Consider the following 26,636-nt stretch of genomic DNA (forward strand, 5'->3'; position numbering starts at 1 on the left):
TTGTCACTATTTTTACCAAAGCTACATTGCGAGATGCTGCAGCTTATATTTCATCGGGTTTTTACCGATTAAATGTGTGAAATTGCACCGATGGGTACATTTCTTTCAGAAATTATTGGTGGCAGTAGCACACTCAGCCCCCTCCACACTCAAACGTGTGGTCTAGGAATATGGTTATATCTGAAACAGATGTAGGGATTACGGAGTGTACTTGTGCTAATGGGTGAGGGTCATCCACGGTGTCCCAGAGTACCTGCGGCATCTGTAGGCATGTATAAAGCACTACAATTGGGAGAGAGCAAAAGAGGGTGGGAATGGCAAGAGTATTATAAGCAACTCTTGCGAGCTACTCTCAGCTAAAGTACCCATCTCCAACAATAGTACACTAACCATTCTTCTTGTGTATAGACCCCCAGGCCCTCTAGGTAACTTTGAGGAAGACCTATCTAGCCTCCTCACTAACAACATCAAAGACTCCACCCAGCTCCTACTACTAGGTGATTTCAACCTGGGATTAAACGATGTTGAGGACAAACAGGCTCAGCCTATCCAATCTATTCTAGTCGATCATGGCCTCTCCCAAAAAGTCTTAGCCCCTACACATATAAAAGGACGCACATTAGACTGGACAGCCAACCGCAATTGCACCACTACCATCTCCAACATCACACCCCAAACCTGGACCGACCACCATCTCATCGGTTTCTCATCTAATATAGAACGGCCAAAATCAGCTACTCGCTTATTAGCACCACCCCAGCCAACCTGAAAACTACTCCCATTCCTCCTACCAGCTCTTAACACTAGTGCCTTCAACTCTGACCCAAATACGCTAGTTGAGACATTCAATAAAACCATGTCCAATGCCTTGGATACGATTGCCCCCATCAAACTACGCAAAAGCAAACAAGAATCGCACCTCAACACATGGTTTACCCCCCATCTTAAAGAACTACGAACCCAAAAACGTAAACTCCAAGCTATCTGGAGGCATACACCTTCAGCTGAGAATAAAACTCTACTCAGCAATTTTGCAAATAAATACAAGAAGGAAATAATCCAAACCCAAAAAGACACATTCAATGAGAGAATTAGTAAAGCTAACTCGAATTCCAAAGAACTCTTCTCCGTCCTGCCCGATTGCTCCTATAGACAACATCCCTAAAGACAAACAATGGTGTACGAACATCCAAAATGCTCTAGCAAATAAAATAACCACCCTACAAACTAAAATCGCTAAGAAAAAAGCGTCCTTGAGTTCCACAGGAACACATACCACCACCCCAACAGATACACCTAGTTCAGATACACTAAACAACTGCAAACCTTTCAGGTTTACTAACATTTCCATTTTGGAAACTGAAAAGGTAATATCCTCTCTGAAACTATCAAATTGCCAAAGTGACAGTTGCCCGGCACAAGTTATCAAGGATGCCGCTAGAGACTTAGCAACCTTCATCGCTAAGCTAATTAACGCCTCCTTTAGAACTAGCACGGTACCTACCAACCTCAAAGAATCCTGGGTACTGCCTCTCCTCAAAAAACAGACCCTTGACCCAGCTATCCCCACTAATTATAGGCCCATTACTACGGTCCCATTCCTCCTGAAAATTATTGCTAGAGTAGCCTACCTCTAGAGCCAAAACTACCTGGAGAAAAACCAACTACTACGATCATGCCAATCTGGGTTCAGACCACAACACGGTACTGAAACTGCCCTAATTGACCTCAAGACACAAATCGATGAGTTGAAGGATAAAAGGTAATACAGCTATGCTCCTCCTCCTTGACTTATTGGCGGCCTTCACCCTAGTGGACCATGCAGTGTTATGCAAGCATCTAGCATCTGCCGCCCATTTCTCAAGCGAAGCTATAGCCTGGGCACAATTCTTCCTAGCCAACCGTACGATGAGTGTTCTCCCCTGTAGCTTCAGCGGACCCACTACAAATCACCTGTGGTGTCCACAAGGTTCATGTGTCTCCCCTACAATGTACAATATCTTCACTAAGCCACTCTTCGACAAACTTGACAGATTGGGGGTAACCTATATTAACTACGCGGATGACACGCAGATCCTCATACCACTATCTGGCAACTTTGTCGAAGACACTGCGCTAGTAAACAAGATTTACCTCCTCATTCAGGCATGAATGGCCTCTCACGGCCTCTAACTGAATGACGACAGAGATACTCATCCTGGGTTCCGACTCTAACCTCAAAAACTCAGCCCCAGCTATACTGCCTTTAATATTGATGGCAACATAATCAAGGTGGTAACCGAGGTAAAAACATTAGGTTTTTACTTTGACTTCACTTTATCTCTTAAGAAACTCCTTGGCTTCATCTACAGCTTACACCTGCAAATTAATCAGGGCCTGTAGATCACATCTCTCCAAAACCAACTCTATCACTCTAGCCAACGCTTTAGTAGTGTCCAAGCTAGACTACTGTAATGCCCTATATGCAGGTGCCAATAAAACTGTCAAACAAATTGCAAATACTGCAGAATAATGCTCTTAGGGCAGCCTTGGACATACCCCGTAGAGTGCATATATCTAATATCAGGAAAGACCATCACTGGCTAAAAATTAGTGATAGAATCCTCCTCAAGACGCCATCTCTCACCCACAAAGGACTGAACAACACTGCACCCCCATATATCTCGGCCAGACTGACTAGAAAATCCTCAAGTCACCATACTAGAGCGTCCAACCATCTTGCACTAGAAATCCCCAGATTCAGACTAACAAAAGCAGGTGGAGCAAGCTTCCCTGTTAGAGCTGCCCGTGCCTGGAATGCTCTCCCTACTGCATTGAGAGCCAATCAACCCTATTCCAGATTCAGATGCAACGTTAAAAACTGGCTCTGGACAAAGGACGCCCACTAAACTGTCCCATGCATTAGGCCCTGTATTATGGTATGGATCCACTATGTTTTCACACCACTACCTGTGTGTTGTGAAGTACCCACATTTCTTATCTCTACTGTAAATACTGTAATCATTGTAATAACTTGTAATGTATTCAATGTATGTGCCACTGTATGTAACCAAGCTCAAGTATTCTTGTTACCGTTGCGCCCGGCTACCCAAGGGTAGGGAGCGCATTATCAAATAATAAACTAAAATCGGACACGGTCAACCTATGCAGTAGCATTGTGCAAACAAGCATTGGCAAAGCCAATAGTTTTGGCGTTTGCAGCCGTTTATTGCATGTTACATTTACAGGTAAGAATGCAATAAAACATGTATTCAAGTAATAGTATGCATAAACAAAGACAAAGTAGAAAGAAAGTAGAAAGACTTCACTGGTGAGGCGAGGCTGGTTAACTATGTGCCCTACTAAGTTAAGTGTTAGCAAATACTAACTTGCAGATAAATTAGAACATTTAAAATAAGCATGGCGATTTTAGAGGGGGGGGGGAGGATGTAGGCTGGGGGTGCAGTGGTGATCTATGCATCTGTAATCGTTGCTGAACAAGCCGCTAAGCTGACTTGCTGCACGCAATTTGTAATCAGAGCCTCAGGCTCCTCGTCAGCATGATCCTTGGCGTCAGAAGTTGGTGCATAGTAGGTCCTAATGTTCATAACTAAAGATTTCGACCGCTATAATTTCTTAGGAGGTAGTGTGCCTGCACAGGAGCACGCACTACCTCACATAGATAGGGGGCCTGCCGCGGTTGACACGCGAGCACAAGCTTCGCTGTGTGCAGCAGTTATTATTGCTGGCATTCCAGTTTTCAGGGTGTAAAAGTTCATTACACAGTTATTTAGCCAGGAAAGTCTTACTGCACATAAGTAGGAACTGTCTGCCAAGCAGTGGAGGGAAACCAGGGGCTGTCAGCTGTTCAACTGAACAGCCGAACAGCCCTCCTGAAGCACTCCCACAATGTGCGCGCGCATTGCGCATGTGGCTATGTAGTGCTTAATGGGAAACAAAGGCGGGTCTTGGCAGACCTACGATACAAGAGAAAAAAATGTCAAACACCCGATTGAATGGCTCCAAATGCTAAACGTTTGATATGAAATGGTGAGTTTACCAATCCAGCAAATCCAAAGTAATCCGTGGAAAGTAGCACACTATGGTAAACTAGGATACCGTCGAGAAATAAGCAGCGTCCCTCAGCCGAACAGCACTCCTCAAGCACTACCACAATGCCCTCTGCCTTGTAGGTACCATAACTAGAAATAGCTGGTCTTGAGTAAACTCAACCATGTTGGCCTGCTGGCTATGCCTATGTTTAACCAGAGCCTGACCTGCTTTCAAGTTATCAGAAGCTTCTGTCAGCATTTGTGTCATTCTCTTCGGAGACCTAACACATAGTCACTGACTCTCACTGGCTTGAGGGAGGGAGCACTCTCCAACCCTTCCTTGATTAGGGCCAATGGATCGCTAACCGGGTGACCATAGTCGAGCTCAAATGGGCTGAAACCAATCCCTTGCTGAAGCGCTTCTCTATATGCAAAGAGAAGGCATGGCAGTAGAAGGTCCCACTTTCTTCTAAAGCACCCATCATGCTCTTCATAGTTCGATTGAACCTCTCCACCAACCCATTTGTTTGCAGATGGTAGGCTCTTGAGAACTTGTAGGTTACACCACAGTTTTACAACATGGCTTGCATGTAGTGAGTCATAAAATGAGTCCCCCTGTCTGTGAACCTCCTTAGGTAAACCTACCCATCTGAAAATACCAAGGAGGGCCTTAGCCACTGCCTGCCACTAACAGTGGTCTACTACAACCAATATAAAACGGTTGCCTGAAGATGTAGGAGGGTCTAGGGGACCAACAATGTCAATCCCTACTCTCTCAAAAGGAACTCCCACCACTGGGAGGGGCACCAAGTTTGCCTAGTTCTTGGCTCCACTCTTGCCAGAGGTATGACAAGTGTGAAAGCTTCTACAGAATTTATCTACAACAGACCTAATCTTGGGCCAGTAGAAATACAGAGAAATCCTTTCTTAAAACCTAAGTAACCAGCTAAAGGAATCTAACGGGCTAACTGTAGAAACTGAGGTCTCACCTCATGAGGCACTACAAGTCTTCTGTAGTCCCCTGGGGTAGACTCAATAGGCTCACTGTAAAGCTGGGAAGCTTCCGGTTTGCGAAGTCCTTCAAGAGTAGGACACTTTGACCTCTGCTGAAGTCTGCCCTTTCGGGTCCGCTTTCTGCAAGAAAAGTCTGCAGCTCAGGATGGCCTTTAGGATCCTGACCTCCAACACAGGGAAGGGCTTCTTCCAGCTCTGTTTTACCAGTAGCTGATTCACAATTCTCTGGTTGTTCCTCGCACTGAGCCTCAGCTGGTAGAGGGGTCACAGGTGTGACCTTGGACTGTCCTCTCGGGGATGACCTTGTCCTTTTAACATGGTTGACACCTTTCTTCTTTCCTGAGACCTTGGGTTTCTCTTTTGTCTCCTTTGTCCTAGAAGTTGAAGGGTGTCCTTGCTGTGGACTGGAAGTTATAGGTTCCTCTGTAACCTCTTGAGAATCACCCAAGGTTGCCTCTCTGGACAATCTCATCTGCTCATGCTTCCTTTTACCGGGAGGCCTAGCGGTGCTCGATACAACCGAGTTTTTAAGTCATTCCCCAACAGGACTCTCCCAGGCACCTCACTTTGTACACTGACAGGAATCCTCACTGTCATATTGTTGCACTAGATGAGAGCTCGTGGTCTAGGAATCATCTGGAGTGGGCCGCCAGCAATCTTAGTGGGAGCCTTGGGTGCCTTAGCAACATCCTCTGGCTTGCTTGAAAAAAGTTTCATCACTACAGTAAGGCTGGCACCGGTGTCCAATGGCAGGGGTCTCCTGTCCATTCACAAGTACACTGTCCTGGTAATATTCTTTGGTATTATCTGGAATAGAGTTATACACATCTACATTATGCTGTTCCCACAGCCCCAAGGATACTAAAGAAATACTGGCTGAGACTCCAATGGGGTCCTCAGCTAATACTTGAAAGTTACCAATTGCCATATGAACTTCAACCTCAGGGATGAAGGCTAAGGAAGCATTGTGGACCCCTGAAAGATTACCCTTGCATCTGAGATCCCCTTTCCCATGGTCAGTTGACCCACAAGCATAACATTTATCAAATGTTTTCTTGAATGGGGTTTATGCCGACCTCCCTCTGGTTTAGCACCAGAGGTTTCACTAGACTGACCTGGTTTTCCATGGTGTTCACCCTTTCTGTTTTTGGCCCTCTTTTGGGTGGTTGGAATTTGAATTCTCTTTTCCATCTTTCTTGTACTGCTTCCCTTCACCATTCTTTGTGAGCGGCCACAGAATCCTTGTGAGTAGCCCTGTTGGCAACCCACAAGTCAGCAATTTTTGCTAACTTTTTGGGAACAATCTCTTTTGAGTCAGCCAAGTGCTGTCTCAGCTCAGGCGAGCAGGCATCAAAAATAGATTCTAACAAAAATAGATTTCTCATTCATTCAAAAGGAGTTCACTCTGTAATCCTTAATCCAACCATCTAAATTGTTCAAACATTCACACACCCAGGTAGCTCAGGGGATACCATCAGTCTTTTTGAGAGTCCTAAACCTCTTAAGGTACTGGGAAGGAGTTCTCTCAAATCTGGCTATCGAAGCCAGCGTCAAATTCTCATACTCCTGTCTTCACCTGTTCACCAACCTCCATTACAGCATCAGTTGCAACATGTGGAAGCCTAGACAAAAGCCAAGGAATCAACTGATTCCCTGTGAAGCCCTGAATCCCATGATTGTATTCAAAAGAACCGAACCAATACAAAAGGCACCCAACCAATACAAAATATCAAGTTTCACATCATACATACTCACTGCTTCTTTAGGCAGGCGAGGCCTCTTGGGACTGGAAGACCTAGATGACTCTGGGAGGAAAACAGTTTCAAGAGACAATCTTTTCATTTGAAGAGCATGTTGCATTTCCAATTCCCCGAGTTTGACGTTTGGCTTGAGCTTGCAACCTTTTAAATTCCAATTCAAGTTCATTTTGTCAAGGGACACATTCTGGACTCAGTGATGGACCTTGTGGAGTCCCAGTGGACATAGGTTGAGGCAAAGGGGCCTGTTGAGGTAAAGAGGGGTTCCTATCCTGGGACTCCTCTCCCTCCTCCAACTCTTCTAAGACATTGTTCGACTCTGAATTCTCATCCTAATTATCAATTTCTACATTCCCTTTGTTAGTAGGTGTGACAGGCACTTTGGTGATTCAACAACCTTGCAATCAAATCATTTTTCTTCCCTTTAACAGGGAGATTCCTGATCTTACATATTTCTTTCAATTGTTCTACTGTCAAAATGATCAGGGCTTCTAGACTGAAGTTATCCATATTAGGCATGTTAGAATTGCTGTTCTAGTGGAGCTTAGCCTTCTGAAGGTTTTTAATTGAACAAAAGTAAAGCAAATACTCAATGTAACAACTCTATAATAGATCCTCGCCACCTGCCACCAGTGTTAGGCAAGATTGTATGCAGTATCCTGTGGGAGACTGCACAGTCTTGTCCTCTTGGCAATAGTTAACCAGACCGTTGGTATAAGCATGTACTACACTTGGTAGAGTGACTGGGCAGCCAGGCTTATCTCAAGAGGGTTCAATGTGAGCAGTAAGGGTCAATGTGAGCTGTAAGGCTGTAACAGTGTTTCACAATGACAGTTATTCAAATAAACACTTACACACAAGGTTTTCTTGATTAAACAATTATTAATTTAACAGTCAGTTGAATAAGCCTTCTTTAGAAGGGATCATTAATACAAAATATACTTCAAATAAATACACTCAGTTTCACTAAATCAGTTGATATCCAGTGGGGATGGCACACAGACACTTCCTACACCCTCAGGTGACTTAAATAACTAGGACACTGTGGACATTGATTTATCACTGGCACATTTAAAGCAATACTGAGTGGAATGTGAAAGGTGAAGGTTTTAGAAGGAGAAAACATTGGTTAACAAATATTCTAAAGCAGGTAAGTACTTTGCAACCCATCTACTGCAAAGTAAATTAACCCTTTCCTGGGGGAAAGGAATAGTACAAAGTCAGAGACAAGAAGAGTCTTTGAGGGAGCTAGGACAGTCAATGTTAGTTGAGAAAATGTCTAGGTGAGCTGAAGCACTTCTTGTAAGTAGGTAAAAAGTATTGCACAATGTTTTCGAAATCTTTATAGAAAATTAAATCACTGTAGGGCCACAAGCTATAAGGCTTGTGAGGGGCAAAGATGCAAGCATCTCTGCAAGAGCAACCAAGACAAGTCTCCAAGAGGTAAGTCCCCTTAGTTTTACAGTACCGGTTTGAAGAAAACTGGATCCAGCTGGCTTCCGTTCCTGTGTAGGTCTGCAGATGCTGTGTTCCTGGGCCTCAGTCGTGGGGCTAAGGGGGGGGGGAGGGGGGGGGAGGGGGGGGGGGGGGGGGGAGTACGTCTGGGGACTCCTGCACTAGAAATGGAAGGTTAGCTGCAGCAATGTGCAAACTTCAGATCAGCTGTACTGAGCGGTTTCAGCTCCTCACAGCTCTCGCAAACAGCACCACCGTGGTTCTCAGATACCCTAATTGACTTTCCTCACATCTGGGGTCCGGCACTCTGTTGAGGTGGCTCAGGCTTGGTAAGTCCTGCTTCATGGGAGTCCGGAGAGTCTTTCTGGAGGTCGGGTCAGACTTAAATGCAATGCACTCGATCTGGTGTTCCTCTCCCTGGCAATCGGTTCCTGTAGCAGCAATGGAAGTACAGCCATCTCCCAGAGGATGTCCAGACGATTTCACTTTGGGGTTGATTGGTCCCACCAACCCAAGGGGAGAAGTCGTCCTTTGCAGGGCTCCTCTAGTCGAGGCGAATTCGGAACTTCAGCAATGCAGAACGGCTTCACCGGGCAAACCAACAGTCCAGGAGTTGTAGCAAGCGTCTCTTCCAAGTTCTTCTTCAGATTCCTTCGTCCAATGGTTGACTCCGCCTTTCTTGCAAAAGACTGTGCCTTTTATGCAAGTCTCTCCCATTCATTCGAAGCCTAGCTGTCACTCACAGCAGGGTGGCTGTCCTTCAAGGACAGCCAGCCGGCCAATCACCTTTGGGTGCATTCCTGTAACCAAGGAGATTAAGCACAGAGTTTCAGGCACCTCCCTTGCTTCCTGCCCTGCCAGACATGCTGGAGCCAGAGGCGGGCTTCATCAGTGAAGTCTGCAGAGAAAACTAACAAAAGGGACCAAACCTGGTTTGGCACGCAGCGCAAATCTCAAGAAGGACCTTTCTAACAAGAAATGGCAAAAAAAGAGGAAACTATTTGTTTCTCTCAAAATGTCCCAATGGAGGTTTAAAAATTATTCTTGCTTCTGGTATTTCACCCTTAAATCGGGCTAGGGGTATGGTACAGAGCAGACTCCTTCCTGGTCCTTTCTGCTGGTAATGTGAGCACAGAGCTTGAGGTCCAGTGGAGCTTGGCAGGGTGCATGTCGATATCTCCATTCAGCCTCCTCCTTCACTATCCCCACCACCATTCAGGGGTCTGGGCTCTTAGAGGTAAGTAGTAGGAGGGAAGAGCCCATTCTGTCTTCTACGATGCAGTCTATTGATGGCTGGGCAATGTGGCATTCAGTTTTGTGTTGGGTTGGGGCGTCGACCGGTTATGCTGCCATTTTGTGTGCGCACTCTGGTGGCTCCTCAAACAAGGTATTTGCAATTCATTTCCGGGGCATGGAAATATTTAGCTAGAGCATGTGGATCTACAGAAGAACCAATGAAACGAAGGAAGCAAGGTTACAAAAAAAAAAGAAAATCTACGTATTGCTGAAAGGAACGGTCACTACATTAATTAGACATGGAAGATTCTGTTTAGTCTCCAAAAGGTTGAAATCTAATTTTGCTGAACACAGAATCCAAGAGAATGAGTGTCTGCTACCACAAAAAAGTGTGGAGGGGAGGTTGAGCTCATTTAAACAGATTAATTGACCCAGTGCATGGAGTAGGGGGAAACTGGGCGGATACCCTGTCCCAGTGAATTTCAACACTGCAGGCATGGAAACAGAGAGCTATGTAATTGTGGCCAATATGACAAAAACGGTGGTCAATCAGGCACTGGTTCCTATAGGCAGCACCTGCTTCTTCCTGGCATAGTAGGAACTGTATGCATTTACCAGACCACTCGCTGGGAGAGTGCTAATCCCTACAGATCAGCTTTAGGAATGTCAGTTCAGTGCAAGAACTGCAGACACTCTAGTTTGGAGATACTGTACCACGTGGGTAATCCATAAAACTACGGTGCATGTGGATATTGGCACAGAATGTCTGTTTTATATTTATGCATCCACACCATTTAGAAAGAGGGTGTCACATCTGGATACAAACTACTCTACAATCTACATATCCTCGAGATCATAGTACTCACAATTAAAGTAGAAAATCACAGGCATGCTCGGGCAATGTGGGCACTGATTAAGGAATCAATGCTGCTGTACACTTCTTTAGTAACTCACCTGCTTGTGGACATGAATGTCAGACTGGTCTGGTGGACCACCTGTAGTATACCAGCCAAGGAACTCCATTTCCTTAAAGACCTGCTTGACTGTAAAAAGGAAAATGGAGAATAAAAAAGCAGAACAGATCACAATAGAAAAGAAAATAGAAGATGAAGTACACAGCGGTCTATGATATCAAACACTTTGAAGAAGCGTTCCAACTTACTTTGCCCCCTCGAAGTACACTATTAACAGTTGGCTTGGGAAATGATAAAACTCTTGATCCATGCTGCCCCGCAGTGCAGATATACAAATCCTCACACACATGATCTGCTAAGAGCAGAAGTCAGTACTTGCTCAGACAAGTAACACCTTTTTGTAATGATCAATTAACAGTTCTTCACACTTCTTTTCACCACACAGATTGTCATTGAGCAGAAATCTAGTTCTCAAACACAATGGTACTCATCAGTAAATAAATCCTCTATAGATTGACTAGCTGAAATACTTTTTCCATAGTCGCACTGCATCATGAACAGAATGGAATTTTGAACAGAAATGTAATACAGGGGAGGCAATGACAGTAAACAGAAACATTACATAAGAGCATTTGTATTGTGCCTTTGTCCAAAGCGCTTTACATAGGAAAATCAACAGTACATAAAATCAGCAGTGCAAATCAGTGTTCAGATACTGCCGTTATCAGAGGACTGGAGCAGATCCTTTCATGTTTTTTAGGGAGGAACGGAACAAAGAGTAAGTAATGGAGCGGAGAGACAGAGGGAGCATATTCCAATGAAGAGGAGCAAGGAGCTGAAAAGAACGAAAGCAGGATTGAGCACAAGGACGGGGAACATTCAGCCTAAAAAGACCAGAAGAACAGCGAGAACGAGAAGGATTATAGAATGAAAGGGGAGATGCAAGATAGTCAGGGGCAAGTCCATAAAGGGATTTAAAGACTAAGCAAAGAAAGTTAAATTTAAGCTGGTAACAAAAGACAGCCAGCCAAGTGAGGCAAGAGAAGAAGAGATCGAGTTCCGATAAGAAAGACAGAGTGAGTGAATAGAAGAATGGTAGATTGATTTCAGAGGCACAGGACGTGTACAAGGAAGACCAAAGAACGTGACAGCACAATAAAATAGTCGAGAGAAAAGTTTTGTAGCTTGAAAAGTGAGACATTGATTGGTGATGTATCCTGATGGTGTGAAGGCATCATGAAGAAGACACAGACAGCAGATTAAGAATTCAAAAGCAAATACTTTATTAACTTAATTGCCTTACTTGCTAAAGCTGTGATTTCTCTACCTAAATGAAACTAAGGAAAGTCGGAGTCCAAGAGTTCAACTTAAAATCTGTGTCCAAACCTATACTTGCCCCCACAACTAATCGATACAATGTGAAGGGAGGTCAGCAACCAAAAGAAACCGTGTCCAACAAAGTTCCGAGCTTCTTCAAGTTTGCAGCTTCCTTTCAGCTCCCTTCCCCAAGTATAAAACCGTTCCAACAAAAGTCTGAAAATGACCTTGCTTAAATTCAGGATGATCCAGTTTTAACCAATACTCAGGGTTCACTTCCCCAAGTTACAAGTAACAGTTCCAAACACACAAAAGCTTGAGAGTGTCTTCAAATCGGTACAAATTCCAACTCTCAGGGTTTCCCTCCCCAAGACTTTGTTTCAGTATTACAAACATATCATTTGTCTCCTTTAGGGTTCTTTGCCACACTTGCACTCTTATTGTTGGCTTGTATGTAAATATCTTGACTGAGCTGGACTAAACTCCAGGGTTCCAGTTAATTTGACTTTCAAAATAGATTTCGGTTGTGTGTAGTCACACAATTTAATATTCAGTATGCCTCTTTTTGGTTCAATGCTAAAGTTCCATTCACTTTAGAATTCAGAATACAAGAATACAATGGTTAAGGTTTCATTCATTTTAGAATTCAGTCATTTTACTTGAATTTAAAGTTCCATTAAATTTAGAATTCAGCATACAGAATTTTACTTGACTTTAAGGTTCTGTAACAGCTCTGCTTATTTGTAAAGTTTTCATTCTGCTCAGTATTCAATAGACATGGGTTGCACTTATAATTCACTTTCAATTTAACCCGCTGTTTAATGTTGCTTTAATTTGCTTTAAATGGAATTCCCAGCACTCACTTTCGAAAAACATGTAAACACACGACCACACTGAAATAAAGTATTTCTGTGGAATGGAAAAGTTCAAACGCGTGAGCACCAGGTGCCTCAATTGTTAGAAACTCGCTGGTCGTGTTCACATCTTAAACAGCAGCGCGAGTCACACAGCCTTCTGCTTTTCATGTCAGGGTGTCAAGACCGGTGGGGGGGGTCTGTACTTCCGCTCTCTATATGGTAGAGGAGAGGCACAGAGGACCCCAGCCAAGATTCTCTAATACGGTAGCGATGGACGAGCAATCAAGGCCTAGCTTCTCAGGAGGTGATGCAGGCTGGTTCTTAAGTACAGTGTATCCCCAAGCCCCCCACAAAGGAATGTCCACACACTGTATTACTGAAAACAGTCTTTATATAATTAATATTCAAGGGTTATGTACACTTATCACAACAACGCACTTTGTGCTCAGGAAAACCAATAATGATAAATATCTACAATTCTAAAGTGGTACCACTAATATTAGACCTCATTAAAGTGCATTCACAATACTGTAAAAATGGCACACAGATCAATAAGAAGGAAACCAGCAAGAGAGAGGAGAGATAAAAGATGGTTGAAACAATAGGCAGAATACTGGCCCTAGCTACTGGACACAGTTCTGTGTGGAGATCCCCCCACCTGGGCAACCTGTAAAATAAAGGGATATGACACAAGCCCAGTCCATATATTGTTCAACAGTCTTATTCTCTCCTACAATGTTTTTACCCCCCCAATGTACCTGGTGGAGTCGAGTTCTTCGAAGAGGCGTCGACAGATCCTTCTTGAATGACCCCCTTTTAAGCAGGAGTCACGGATCGTCGAGAGGCGTCGAGAAACGTCGAAGACCTCGGGGTTCGGCGACGGGGAATCGACGGCCCTTCTTGAATGCCTTCCCTTTCAAGCGGGAGGCACGGGGCGTCGAACGTCCGTCGACAAACGAGGTAGAACGATGTCGAAGAGGCGGTAGCTTCGTCCGAGCGGTGCTCGTCGGCGTCGGGGCGTCGGCGTCCTGCAAGGCGGAGGTGTGCGGGGCACCTCGATGACAATAGTTCTGGACCGCAAAGATTGTAGAGACGGGAGCCCAGCAAGGGCGTCGAGTCGCTCGAGTCTTTGGGATCGTGAGGTGGCGGGAAACCCACCGGCGGATTCTCCTCGGCGCGTTGGTCGTCCTCGACTTTCTCCGGCAGGGCAAAAGCGGTCGACGGTGCGGACGAGGGAGTCCTTCGAGTCAAATGTTCTTAGGCAAGGAGCGGACGGCTCCGGTCGTCGGCGGCACGGCGTCAAGTGGTTCCCACGGCTGGGCAACACAACTTCGACGGGCCTCCAGCGGTTACACAGACCTGCGAACCCTGGTCGACGGCAATGGACTTCGACAGCGTCGAGGTCCGGGTGCTTCACTTCGATCTCCTCGGCGGTCCCGTCTCGGGTCGGCAGCCTTTCGAGGGTCTGACTTCCAGAGCGCTTCGGCGAAGATTCAGCGGTGCTCGATGGTCCCTCGGAGCACGGGAAGAGGGCGCCTAGCCAGGTCCTCTCTCGGGTCAGTCCTCGACGATGTCGACAACCTTCAGTTTCTGTCGAAGCAAATGCCACAGCAAGTCTTCTTCTTCCAGTTGGACGTCGAGGATCAGCAAATCCAGTTACTCTTGAGTGGAGACTCAGCTTCTGAATGCTTCTGAACAATTTCCAGTGGTGAGAGGTCCCCAGATATACTATTCTGTCTCTCATCCACACTGCTGGCACACACACAGCAGCCAATCACACAGAAGGGCATTCATGCAGTCAGTCAGCCAATCAGGCACACAGTGCATTCAGGCCACACTCCTCCCTTTCAGACACTCACAACAAGGAATGTGGATTGGGACAAGTACCCAGCCATTCAACACTACACACTGCATTCAGGCCAGTTTCGGGCAGGGCTGTCTCAGTCTTTGTCTCTCATGCCAGAAACCAGACAACCACAACAAGGAGTGTATATTGGTCACACACTCCATTCACCCAGGTCCCACCCACAGGAGGTACCCACAACATACAGTCACTGGGAAGGCTCCAGTCAGTCTAGCTGGGCCTTCACAACAACACCATATATGGAACTTCCACCCAACAGCCAGTCAGGGGGAAGGGACAGAGTCAGGGCTTCCCAGGACTTTGGGGAAAAACAAGATAACAGGCAATAGAAAGCAAGAGGCCACAGGGGCCATCTTGTTTCCTATCAGGAATCAACTGATTCCAATGGCAGGGCCTGGGTATCCCAAAATGGAGGACACCCAGAGCACCTGTCAAATTCAGCATGGAGCTGCCACCAGCCCATACCCTGCTCTGTGGGCCACCCACAGGTGCCCAAAAACATACACTAGGGGCACAGGGTTGTACCCCTACCCATGGGTGCCATAAGGGTATCCCATGGGTCTGTTCACCAAACCAAAAGAGAGCTGCACTGCCAGGAGTCCCTCATGGACTCCTGGGCAGAAAACATGACAGAACACACGGTAAAAACAGAAAAAGGACAAGGATTCAGAGGCCCTGTCCCTCAGATGCATTTCCGGCATCACAGTCGCCCCCCCCAGACTGAGGTGGAGGGTGCCTAATCTCCCACGGGATAGACACCCTCATCCAGACGGTCAACATACCTTCTGGAAAGGCCATCTGCATTATCGTGACTCTTCCCTGGTCTGTGCTCTATGGTGAAGTCTAGCCCTTGTAGGCTAATCGACCACCTGAGCAATTTCGGATTCTCACCCTTCATCTGCATAAGCCACTTCAGGGGCTTATGATCTGTTTGGACCTTGAAGGTGGACCCCGTAAGGTAGGGCCTAAAACGCCTAAGGCTCCAAACTATACTAAAACATTCCTTTTCAACAGTAGCCCACCTAAGTTCTCTACCCTTGAGTTGTCTACTGATGAATATGATAGGATGTTCTCTCCCTTTGTCATCTAACTGGGACAAGACAGCTCCAATTCCGGTGTCGCAGGCATCCGTCTGGACGATAAAGGGTCGGCTGTAGTCAGGCGCACTCAACACAGGTGCCCTACACAGACTTTCTTTCAAGCCATCAAAGGCCCTCTGACAGTCTTCAGTCCAATTAACCTTCCTAGGCTGTTTGGGTGAAGTTAGAGCTGTCAGGGGTGCAGCTATGGTTCCATAGTCTGCCATGAAATTGCGATAGTACCCAGTGAGGCCCAAAAAGGCTCTCACCTGGGTTTGAGTAGTGGGAGTCTCCCAGTTCTGTACGTCCTGTACTTTACTGGAGAGAGGTTGGATTTGACCCCCTCCTACCTCATGACCAAGATAGGTAACTTTCCCCTGAGCTATCTGGCACTTGGTGGCCTTGATAGTGAGGTTAGCCCTTTTCAAGGCCTGCAACACCTTATCCAGATGTGTCAAATGCTCTTCCCAGGTGGAACTGTAGACGGCAATGTCGTCTAAGTAAGCCACACAAAAGGCTTCCAGCCCACTGAGCGCATGGTTGACCAATCTCTGGAAGGTGGCAGGGGCATTCTTCAACCCAAAGGGCATGACCCTAAACTGGTAGAGTCCCTCAGGTGTGGAGAATGCCGTCTTTTCCTTAGCATGGTCCGTCAGAGCTATTTGCCAATAGCCTGAGGTAAGGTCAAAGGTGCTCACAAATTTGGCAGCACCTATAGTGTCCACGAGCTCATCAGCCCTGGGCAATGGGTGCGCGTCAGTTTTGGTGACGGCATGGACTCCTCGGTAGTCCACACAGAACCTCCAATCCTTGGTACCCGCCGGGGAACTTGCCTTGGGGACAAGGACCACTGGACTGGACCAGGGACTGGTGGAGGGTTCAATAACACCCAGATCCAACATCTTGGCGACCTCAGCCTGGATGTGGTTTTTGACGGTATCTGACATACGATAGCTCCTGCTTTTGACAGGCACACTGTCACCAGTGTCAATTTCGTGCTTACACCACGGTGTAAGGCCCGGTGTCAGTGAAAACAGAGGGGCATACTGCTGGAGCAAAGCCCGGCAGGCCCTCTGCTGCTCTGTTGTCAAATCGGGAGAGAGTTGTACTCCCTCCACTGAGCCATCCTGAGGGTTGCTATGCAGCAAATCAGGAAGGGGCTCACTCTCATCCTCTTCTTGCCCTGAAGCTAGCAAGAGACATGAGACCTCTGCTCGCCTGTGGAAAGGCTTGAGCCTGTTGACATGGAATACCTGGGGGGCTACCCCAGAGGCTCCCATGTCCACCAGATAATTGACTTCGCCCATCTTGGAGATGATCCTGAAGGGTCCAGTCCACTTGTCTGCCAAAGCTCTAGGCTTGGTAGGCTCCATCACAAGGATTTCCTGTCCCGGAGTCCAATCCACTTGCGAAGCTTTCAGGTCATGCCAGTACTTATTCAATTCCTGGCTGGCCTTGAGATTTGCTGTTGCCTGACCCATCATTTGTGTCATCCTCCGCCTGAGGCCTAACACATAGTCCCCCACTTGCTTGGCGGGACCTGGAGGGGTGGCTTCCAAGCCTTCTCGGATCAAGGCGAGGGGCCCCCTCACGGGATGTCCAAAGAGTAACTCAAAGGGGCTGAAACCAACACCCTCTTGAGGTACCTCTCTGTAAGCAAACAGCAGGCATGGCAGGAGGAGATCCCATTTCCTCCTTAGGGGCTCTTCCAAAGCACCTAGCATGCCCTTGAGAGTTTTGTTAAATCTCTCAACCAGACCATTGGTCTGGGGGTGGTAAGAGGTGGAGAACTTGTAGGTTACCCCGCACTCTTTCCACATGGTTTTCATGTAACTAGACATGAAGTTGGATCCTCGGTCAGAGACAACCTCCTTGGGGAATCCAACACGGGTGAAAATGCCCAGGAGAGCCCTGGCAACCACCTTGGCAGTAACAGTCCGAAGGGGTATTGCCTCAGGGTACCTGGTGGCATGATCTACCAAGACCAGGATGAACCGATGTCCACCTGAAGTGGGAGAGTCAAGGGGACCGACGATGTCGATGCCCACCCTCTCAAATGGTGTGCCAACCACTGGTAATGGCTGCAGTGGGGCAATGACCCTGCCTCCAGTCTTGCCAGACAACTGACAAGTTGGGCAGGTCCTGCAGTGGGACTCCACCTCTACTCCCATCCGTGGCCAGTAGAAATGGGCAGAGAGCCTCTGCTTAGTCTTCTTGGTCCCAAGATGACCAGCCAAGGGCACCTCATGCGCCAACTGCAGTAGGAAGGGCCTGTAAACCTGGGGTACCACCAACCTCTTGCGGGCACCAGGTTCGGGCTTAGTGGGCTCACTAACAAGGAGCTCACCCTCCCAATAAATCTTGAATGTCCTAGGCACTTCACCTTGTGCCTGGGACAGGGCCTGTTTCCTCAGGCCCTCGAGAGAGTGGCACTCTCTCTGTCCCTTACAGAAGTCTGCCCGGGAGGGTCCCCCTTCAGCTAACAAGCATTGAAGGTCGGGATGATCCTCCGGGTTGAGAACCTCTCCCACAGGAGAGTCTTCTGTCTCTTCTCCCACAGGAGTTGAGTTTGGGTTTTCCGCTGGACCCAGCCCGTCCGGAGCATGGATCCCAATGGGTGCTGTCGGAACAGCAGGAAGAGAAGGTGTTCCCTCCACAGAGGTGGCCTTCTTGGTCTTCCTTCTTCTTGCCTTAGGCCTCGCCTTTGGCTCGGGTACCTGACTCACAGCCAGACCCGGTGTCACCTGTGACCTAGTGACTGCAGCAGCAGTCATGGGAAGACCATCCGAGATCAACCCCAACTCTACTAGATCATTTCCTAACAGAATGTTAGCAGGGACATTGTCCTGAACCAGGACAGGAAGCTTTGCTGTCTTGTCTCCAATCATGAGTGTGACTAGGGCTACAGGCGATAATTTGGGAGGCCCACCAGCTAACCTGGTGGTTCTCAGAGGAGCACCTACATAGTCCTCTGGCTTGAGCAGGGTCCTGTCCACCACTGTCATGCTTGCCCCAGTGTCTCTCAAACCAGTAGAAGGCTGGCCATTCAAGAGGACACTTCTCAAAAACCTACGGGTGTTCTGCGGGATAGTTGCCAGTACTTCTGCGTACTGGTCCCAGGCCCCAAGGGACACTAAGGAAATCTCTACCGGAGCACCAAATGTGATTCCTGTAGAGGAGGGGAGGACAGTGGCCTCCACCTCAGCCACGGGGTAAGGGTAGGTCAGGCTGACAGCCTGTACTCCAAGTGCCTTACCTTTACACTTGGGGTCACCCCTTTTGTGATCCAGAGCCCCACAATCCCAACAAGTGCCAGGAGTGCGGGGTACGGTACTGGAACCACTGGGAACCTGCTTTGCAGCAGGTGGACCACTACTCTTATTCCCACCCACAGAGGACTTATCCCCACCAGATTTTTGGGTCTTAGGAGAGGAAGGTTTTGGTTTACCCGACTGTGATCGCTTTTGGGACTCCTCAGCTTTCTGAGAGGTCCCCTTTTCTTTGTCCTTGTCCTTCCCACTGGAGTCCTTAGGGGACACCCGGTGGGAGACCCACTTGTCAGCCAACCTAGCCAGCTTAAAGGGGTCCAAAATGTTCTGGTCAGCCACATACTGACGCAGCTCTGGTGAACAGGCTTCAGAAAAATGCTCAAAAAACAAGAGGTGGGACAACTCAACAAAAGTTTTCACCTTGTAACCGTCAATCCACCCCATCATGTTCATGTGCGCAGTACTCACCCAGTCAACCCAAGACACATTCTCTCTTTTCTTAAAATCCCTGAACCTTTTAAGGTATTGGGTAGGTGTCTTGCCAAACTTGGCAATCAAAGCAGACTTCATACACTCATACTGACCCCTTTCCTCCACACTCAGCTTCAGAATACAGTCATATCCAGTTTGAGGCACTCTGCTTAACAAACACTTAGCCCAATCTCTTTTATCTACATCATGAATTGCACAAGCCATTTCAAACGCTTCAATCCATTGGAGGATATCTGAACCCTCCACAAACACACCAACCAAATCTTTCATAAACTTGGTGGCTGGGGACCTGCCACTCTCAATTGGTCTAGCTGAAGTCTCCACTCTAGCTCTCTCTAGCTGGATTCTCTGACATTCAGTGTCCTTGTCTTTGAGCGCAAGATCCCTATTCTTGAGTTCCACTTGCTGTGCCAGCTCCTCTTTCTTAAGCTCAGCTTCTATTTCCAACTTGCGATATTCAAAGGCCAATTTCATCCTTAATAACTCAAGTTCCATGGAATTGCTGGGGTTTGGAACAGAGGCAGCAGGAATGGTGGCATTCCCAGAAACAGATTCAGCGACAACCCCAGGGGCAGAGTCCTCACTGGTTGCATCCCCCCCTTCATCAAGGGTTTCACCATCAGTCTGGTAGTCCACCAGGGCAGCTATCAGCTCAGCCCTAGACTTATCCACAAAGTCCAACTCCCTGGCTTCACAAGCACTCTGGAGAGCCTCTAAGCTCATCCGAGTCAATTTACCATTTGCAATGGGCTCCATTGCCTGTAATGCAGTTATTTGGTACACACCCAAACCTTAATCTAATAAAGTGCGGATATTTTGTAAGTGGCACGGTTATACACTGAGTCTTAAAACCATAAGCATCCCACCGCTGCCACCAGCTTGTCAAGACCGGTGGGGGGGTCTGTACTTCCGCTCTCTATATGGTAGAGGAGAGGCACAGAGGACCCCAGCCAAGATTCTCTAATACGGTAGCGATGGACGAGCAATCAAGGCCTAGCTTCTCAGGAGGTGATGCAGGCTGGTTCTTAAGTACAGTGTATCCCCAAGCCCCCCACAAAGGAATGTCCACACACTGTATTACTGAAAACACAGTCTTTATATAATTAATATTCAAGGGTTATGTACACTTATCACAACAACGCACTTTGTGCTCAGGAAAACCAATAATGATAAATATCTACAATTCTAAAGTGGTACCACTAATATTAGACCTCATTAAAGTGCATTCACAATACTGTAAAAATGGCACACAGATCAATAAGAAGGAAACCAGCAATAGAGAGAGGAGAGATAAAAGATGGTTGAAACAATAGGCAGAATACTGGCCCTAGCTACTGGACACAGTTCTGTGTGGAGATCCCCCCACCTGGGCAACCTGTAAAATAAAGGGATATGACACAAGCCCAGTCCATATATTGTTCAACAGTCTTATTCTCTCCTACAATGTTTTTACCCCCCCAATGTACCTGGTGGAGTCGAGTTCTTCGAAGAGGCGTCGACAGATCCTTCTTGAATGACCCCCTTTTAAGCAGGAGTCACGGATCGTCGAGAGGCGTCGAGAAACGTCGAAGACCTCGGGGTTCGGCGACGGGGAATCGACGGCCCTTCTTGAATGCCTTCCCTTTCAAGCGGGAGGCACGGGGCGTCGAACGTCCGTCGACAAACGAGGTAGAACGATGTCGAAGAGGCGGCAGCTTCGTCCGAGCGGTGCTCGTCGGCGTCGGGGCGTCGGCGTCCTGCAAGGCGGAGGTGTGCGGGGCACCTCGATGACAATAGTTCTGGACCGCAAAGATTGTAGAGACGGGAGCCCAGCAAGGGCGTCGAGTCGCTCGAGTCTTTGGGATCGTGAGGTGGCGGGAAACCCACCGGCGGATTCTCCTCGGCGCGTTGGTCGTCCTCGACTTTCTCCGGCAGGGCAAAAGCGGTCGACGGTGCGGACGAGGGAGTCCTTCGAGTCAAATGTTCTTAGGCAAGGAGCGGACGGCTCCGGTCGTCGGCGGCACGGCGTCAAGTGGTTCCCACGGCTGGGCAACACAACTTCGACGGGCCTCCAGCGGTTACACAGACCTGCGAACCCTGGTCGACGGCAATGGACTTCGACAGCGTCGAGGTCCGGGTGCTTCACTTCGATCTCCTCGGCGGTCCCGTCTCGGGTCGGCAGCCTTTCGAGGGTCTGACTTCCAGGGCGCTTCGGCGAAGATTCAGCGGTGCTCGATGGTCCCTCGGAGCACGGGAAGAGGGCGCCTAGCCAGGTCCTCTCTCGGGTCAGTCCTCGACGATGTCGACAACCTTCAGTTTCTGTCGAAGCAAATGCCACAGCAAGTCTTCTTCTTCCAGTTGGACGTCGAGGATCAGCAAATCCAGTTACTCTTGAGTGGAGACTCAGCTTCTGAATGCTTCTGAACAATTTCCAGTGGTGAGAGGTCCCCAGATATACTATTCTGTCTCTCATCCACACTGCTGGCACACACACAGCAGCCAATCACACAGAAGGGCATTCATGCAGTCAGTCAGCCAATCAGGCACACAGTGCATTCAGGCCACACTCCTCCCTTTCAGACACTCACAACAAGGAATGTGGATTGGGACAAGTACCCAGCCATTCAACACTACACACTGCATTCAGGCCAGTTTCGGGCAGGGCTGTCTCAGTCTTTGTGTCTCATGCCAGAAACCAGACAACCACAACAAGGAGTGTATATTGGTCACACACTCCATTCACCCAGGTCCCACCCACAGGAGGTACCCACAACATACAGTCACTGGGAAGGCTCCAGTCAGTCTAGCTGGGCCTTCACAACAACACCATATATGGAACTTCCACCCAACAGCCAGTCAGGGGGAAGGGACAGAGTCAGGGCTTCCCAGGACTTTGGGGAAAAACAAGATAACAGGCAATAGAAAGCAAGAGGCCACAGGGGCCATCTTGTTTCCTATCAGGAATCAACTGATTCCAATGGCAGGGCCTGGGTATCCCAAAATGGAGGACACCCAGAGCACCTGTCAAATTCAGCATGGAGCTGCCACCAGCCCATACCCTGCTCTGTGGGCCACCCACAGGTGCCCAAAAACATACACTAGGGGCACAGGGTTGTACCCCTACCCATGGGTGCCATAAGGGTATCCCATGGGTCTGTTCACCAAACCAAAAGAGAGCTGCACTGCCAGGAGTCCCTCATGGACTCCTGGGCAGAAAACATGACAGAACACACGGTAAAAACAGAAAAAGGACAAGGATTCAGAGGCCCTGTCCCTCAGATGCATTTCCGGCATCACACAGGGGTCCACCTCCTTCCTGCCCCTCAGGCACTTCAGTGGCAACTTTGTAACACAGTGGAACGAGCACCTCTAACACCAGAAAAAAGGGACAGCTTCTCGACACGGATACCTTCACAATGATCAGTCTTCTCCTCTGAGCCTCTGATCCCGCTCCACGCATCCATAGCCCGCATCGCTCTGCAGACCTCAACATCTTGGCGTGCTTCTCAATTACAGTTCCTGTTTGCACCGGGCTCCCTGCTTTTCCTAATGGGCTGGTCTACTTGTATACACCTGCAGACCCTTGACAGGCTGCAGGTGTCAATGGTCAATTAGCCCTGCTTGACCACAATCAAAGGGACATGCCGGACCTTCACAGCTCTTAGCAGACACCTTCCTCATCCCAGTGCTGTCAGGGGTTACATTTGGGGAAACCAGGGGAAGGATTAGGTTGGTCATCAATAGGGAAAGCGGGATACCCTATCTTACCAGAGTGCTCCCCACTCCCAGTCCCAAAGAACCCTCCAGTCAGGTGATCCTCCCTTGCTTCTCAGCCCCCAGGGTCGGGATCCAAGAGCGATGGCTTTTCCCCCCCAACCACCTGTGCAGAGGATCCAAGGGATTTAGATGTGAGAGTACCCTCAGGTTTCTCAGTGGTGAAGTGTTAGGAGTGGGAACACACACACCCACCACAGACTGGAAATGGAGTACATGTTTAACACGGATTTCCTGAGGTCAGTATTTTAAAATGTACAAATTACATAAAGTAGTCCAGAGGGCAGAATACAGAATAGGCAAGTTGGGCAGTTAGTATGGATAAGAGGGTGGCAGGGTTTGGAGGAAGCTCCTTCCACTTTTAACAGGTGTCGTGTGAGCTGCGTTTTGAAAAGTTTTACTGCAGATAGGCTGGGGGCCTGATTCAAGCGAGAACATTCCAATGGATTGGGACAATAAGGGAAAATGAGTGAAAGCGGGAGGCGGCATGGGGGTAGGCAACTGATCAGTTGTGCAGAGTGGAGCCGATAGCTCGAAAGGGGGCAGAGGGGGGCAAGACCATGAATGGATTGTAAGGAATTTCAAGAGCGACAATGCATGCAGAGCCATCCAGCGTGGTAATGCCCCTGTAGGCTTAGAAAGGGTTATAAGTTGAAGACTTTGAGAGAGCAAAAAGAGTAGGGATGGGGAAGACCAAGAAGTAGCCTTGGCAAGTAGTCCAGCTTGCTGAGCATAGATTTGTATTTGTGTTAAGTGGTGCATCATGTGGACAGAGAGTGGTGCATCAGGTGGACAGAGTTCTAATATTTAGGAGGTCGGGTCTAGTTGAGGTAGCAGTGACCAAGATGAAATGGTAGAGTGTCAGGTAGCTGTCAAAGAAAACTCCAAGAATGCGAGTCAAATGAACAGGAAAGTAAGCAGAGGGGAGGGTGGGGTTGGACACAAGGCGAAAGAAGCCCAGCAGGGGGCATTAGCGTAAAGCCATTCAGTGGTTAGGAAGTAGGTTGTTCGTTCAGAGATTGCGGGGTGGGTAAGAAGATCTGAAAAGGAGTTGAAGTTAAAGCCAAAAGGAGGAAAGGAGTTTTCTCAGGGAGGTGTATAAGAGAAGTGGGCCGAAGACTGATCGTTGAGAAATGCCCACTTGGAATGGAGAATATAAAGTTGAGGATACCCCACAAAGATTTGAGTGGTAGGGAAGTGACAGGTCTGCAGAATTGGAGTTGTTGGGTTAAGCACTTCCTTTCTTTAGAGGCGGTAGGATTGTGGCTATTTGCAACACGCCATGAATGTACCTGATGTGTGAGAGGTTGAATAAGGCAGAAAGGTAAGCTGGGGTGACAATTGCAAGTTCCTTAAGAATTCAAGTGCACATTGGTAAACTGGAACGCAGGTTGGGCTGGCAGAGCGCATGATGAGTAGAAGTGAGGGAAGAGAGGATAGTGTGGTGAAGGTGAGAGGAGGGGAGAATAAGGGTGTGGGTGAAAGGATAATGGACAGGGGGGCATGTATTTTGGTGATTTTAGTAGAAAAGTTGCAATCAAAGTAATTGCAGTGGAGGAAAGAAAAAAGCAATACGTAGGGGGGGAGGGGGAGCATGGCCTAGAGGGTCTTTGATGGCAGAGAAATTGGGAATTTGGCTGCGTTGAGAGCTATGGTCAGAGACAGGAGAGAGTCCTTGTAGGCGCAGAGGAGGAATCTGTGTTAACTGGGCCGCCCATAACGCAGCAGACGAAAATGTGGACTGCAATTACTGTGCATCGCAGTGATCAGATAGATCACTTCTGCCCGCCTGCCCCGGACCAGCAATCCCGAAGACTGCACCCCCATCCACTTACATTTATTGCGGGGCACTCGTGTGCGCCGCCGACATCCCTGTACCGCTGCGGCGTCAGCTACTCCCACTTATGTGGGGCGGTGGCGACGCTGCAGGGTCCTTTTATTTTTGTAATCTTTTCTCCTGCTTACCGTAATGGTAAGCGGGGGACACCCCTGCAACCACTGACCCCTGTTACTACATCCAAGGAGAGCGGGGGACTGCCCCCCCTCCCTCTCTGCTTGAGCGCAGTAATGGGGATTAGGGGGCGGAATAAATCAGGATTTTTGTACGGGCTCACGCGCAGTTTTAGTAATGTTGCCACAATTGTGGCGACATTATGGTACGATTCCACGAAGAGTGGGGATAGATTAGCATCTTTGGTGTTAGATGAGGGAGAGGGATGGGAGAGTGGGGGAGGACTAGAAATGGTGAAGTAATTACAGTCTTCAAGATGAGGACCAGTAAATTCTGGGAGTCAGTGTGTAAAATCGGCATGTGTGAGAGTTGCTTTGGATGGTAAAAGCTTATACAACATGGGTGCCCAACATATGGCCCGCGGGCCAGTTGCGACCTGCCATGCCGTTTTGTACGGCCCGCCACGAACAAAGACTTTCCTAATGGAGGGCGGTCCGCAAGCAGCATCGGCCGCCCTCCATTAGGAAAGTCTTTGTTGTCTTCCGGGCCGGACAAAACACTGGCCCTCATTGGTTCAGTGCACACGAACCACGCAGCTCCTACGAGCCACGTAGTGCGTGTGTGCTGCACCAATGGAGTGCCAGCACTACGGCTGGCATGGCCAGTAAGGCTTGATGCCCGAAAGCATTTCAGCCTTGTCATGCCCACGCCAGCCGCAGTGCCAGAAGCCTTGCCAGCATTCCAGCTGAGAGAGAGAGAGAGAGAGAGAGAGAGAGAGAGAGAGAGAGAGAGAGAGAGAGAGAGAGAGAGAGAGAGAGAGAGAGAGAGAGAGAGAGAGAGAGAGAGAGAGAGAGAGAGAGAGAGAGAGAGAGAGAGAGAGAGAGAGAGAGAGAGAGAGAGAGAGAGAGAGAGAGAGAGAGTGTGAGAGTGTGAGAGAGTGTGAGAGAGTGTGAGAGAGTGTGAGAGAGTGTGAGAGAGTGTGAGAGAGAGTGTGAGAGAGTGTGAGAGAGTGTGAGAGAGAGTGTCTGGGGTCTGTCCTGACTGTTTTTTTGTTTTTGTACGTATGTTGATATGCAGGGGTGGGGGAGTGTGTCAGGGATGCCTGAATGTTGGTGTGCAAGTGCAGTGTGTGTTGAGATGCGGAGGTGTGTGTGTCAGGTCTGCCTGAATGTGTTTGTGCAGCAAGTGCAGTGTGTGTTGAGATGCAGAGGGGGTGTGTGTGTCAGGTCTGCCTGAATGTGTTTGTGCAGCAAGTGCAGTGTGTGTTGAGATGCAGAGGGTGTGTGTGTCGGGTCTGCCTGAATGGGTTTGTGCAGCAAGTGCAGGGTGTGTTGAGATGCAGAGGGGGTGTGTGTGTGTCAGGTCTGCCTGAATGTGTTTGTGCAGCAAGTGCAGTGTGTGTTGAGATGCAGAGGGTGTGTGTGTCGGGTCTGCCTGAATGTGTTTGTGCAGCAAGTGCAGTGTGTGTTGAGATGCAGAGGGGGTGTGTGTGTCAGGTCTGCCTGAATGTGTTTGTGCAGCAAGTGCAGTGTGTGTTGAGATGCTGGGGGAGGGGGTGTCGGGTCTGCCTGAATGTATGTTGTTGCTGTCTGCACGTTCAATGAATGTTGAGATGCAGGGATGGTGGGTCCGGGTCTGTATGCGTGC

At 48.3% G+C, this 26,636-nt stretch overlaps 1 protein-coding gene across 1 annotated transcript in view; it reads right to left on the minus strand.

Annotated features, from left to right (window-relative positions):
- COPS6 (COP9 signalosome subunit 6) overlaps positions 1–26,636 on the minus strand; it is a 200,887-nt gene that overhangs the window by 98,129 nt on the left and 76,122 nt on the right. Inside the window, exon 4 of the mRNA XM_069646430.1 lies at positions 10,448–10,536. Within this exon, the coding sequence (XP_069502531.1) occupies positions 10,448–10,536 (89 nt within the window). The remainder of the gene's footprint in view (positions 1–10,447; positions 10,537–26,636) is intronic.

Source organism: Ambystoma mexicanum, chromosome 1p (genome assembly GCF_040938575.1).
Source record: "Ambystoma mexicanum isolate Mex_15411 chromosome 1p, UKY_AmexF1_1, whole genome shotgun sequence".
Classification (NCBI taxonomy): Eukaryota; Metazoa; Chordata; class Amphibia; order Caudata; family Ambystomatidae; genus Ambystoma; species Ambystoma mexicanum.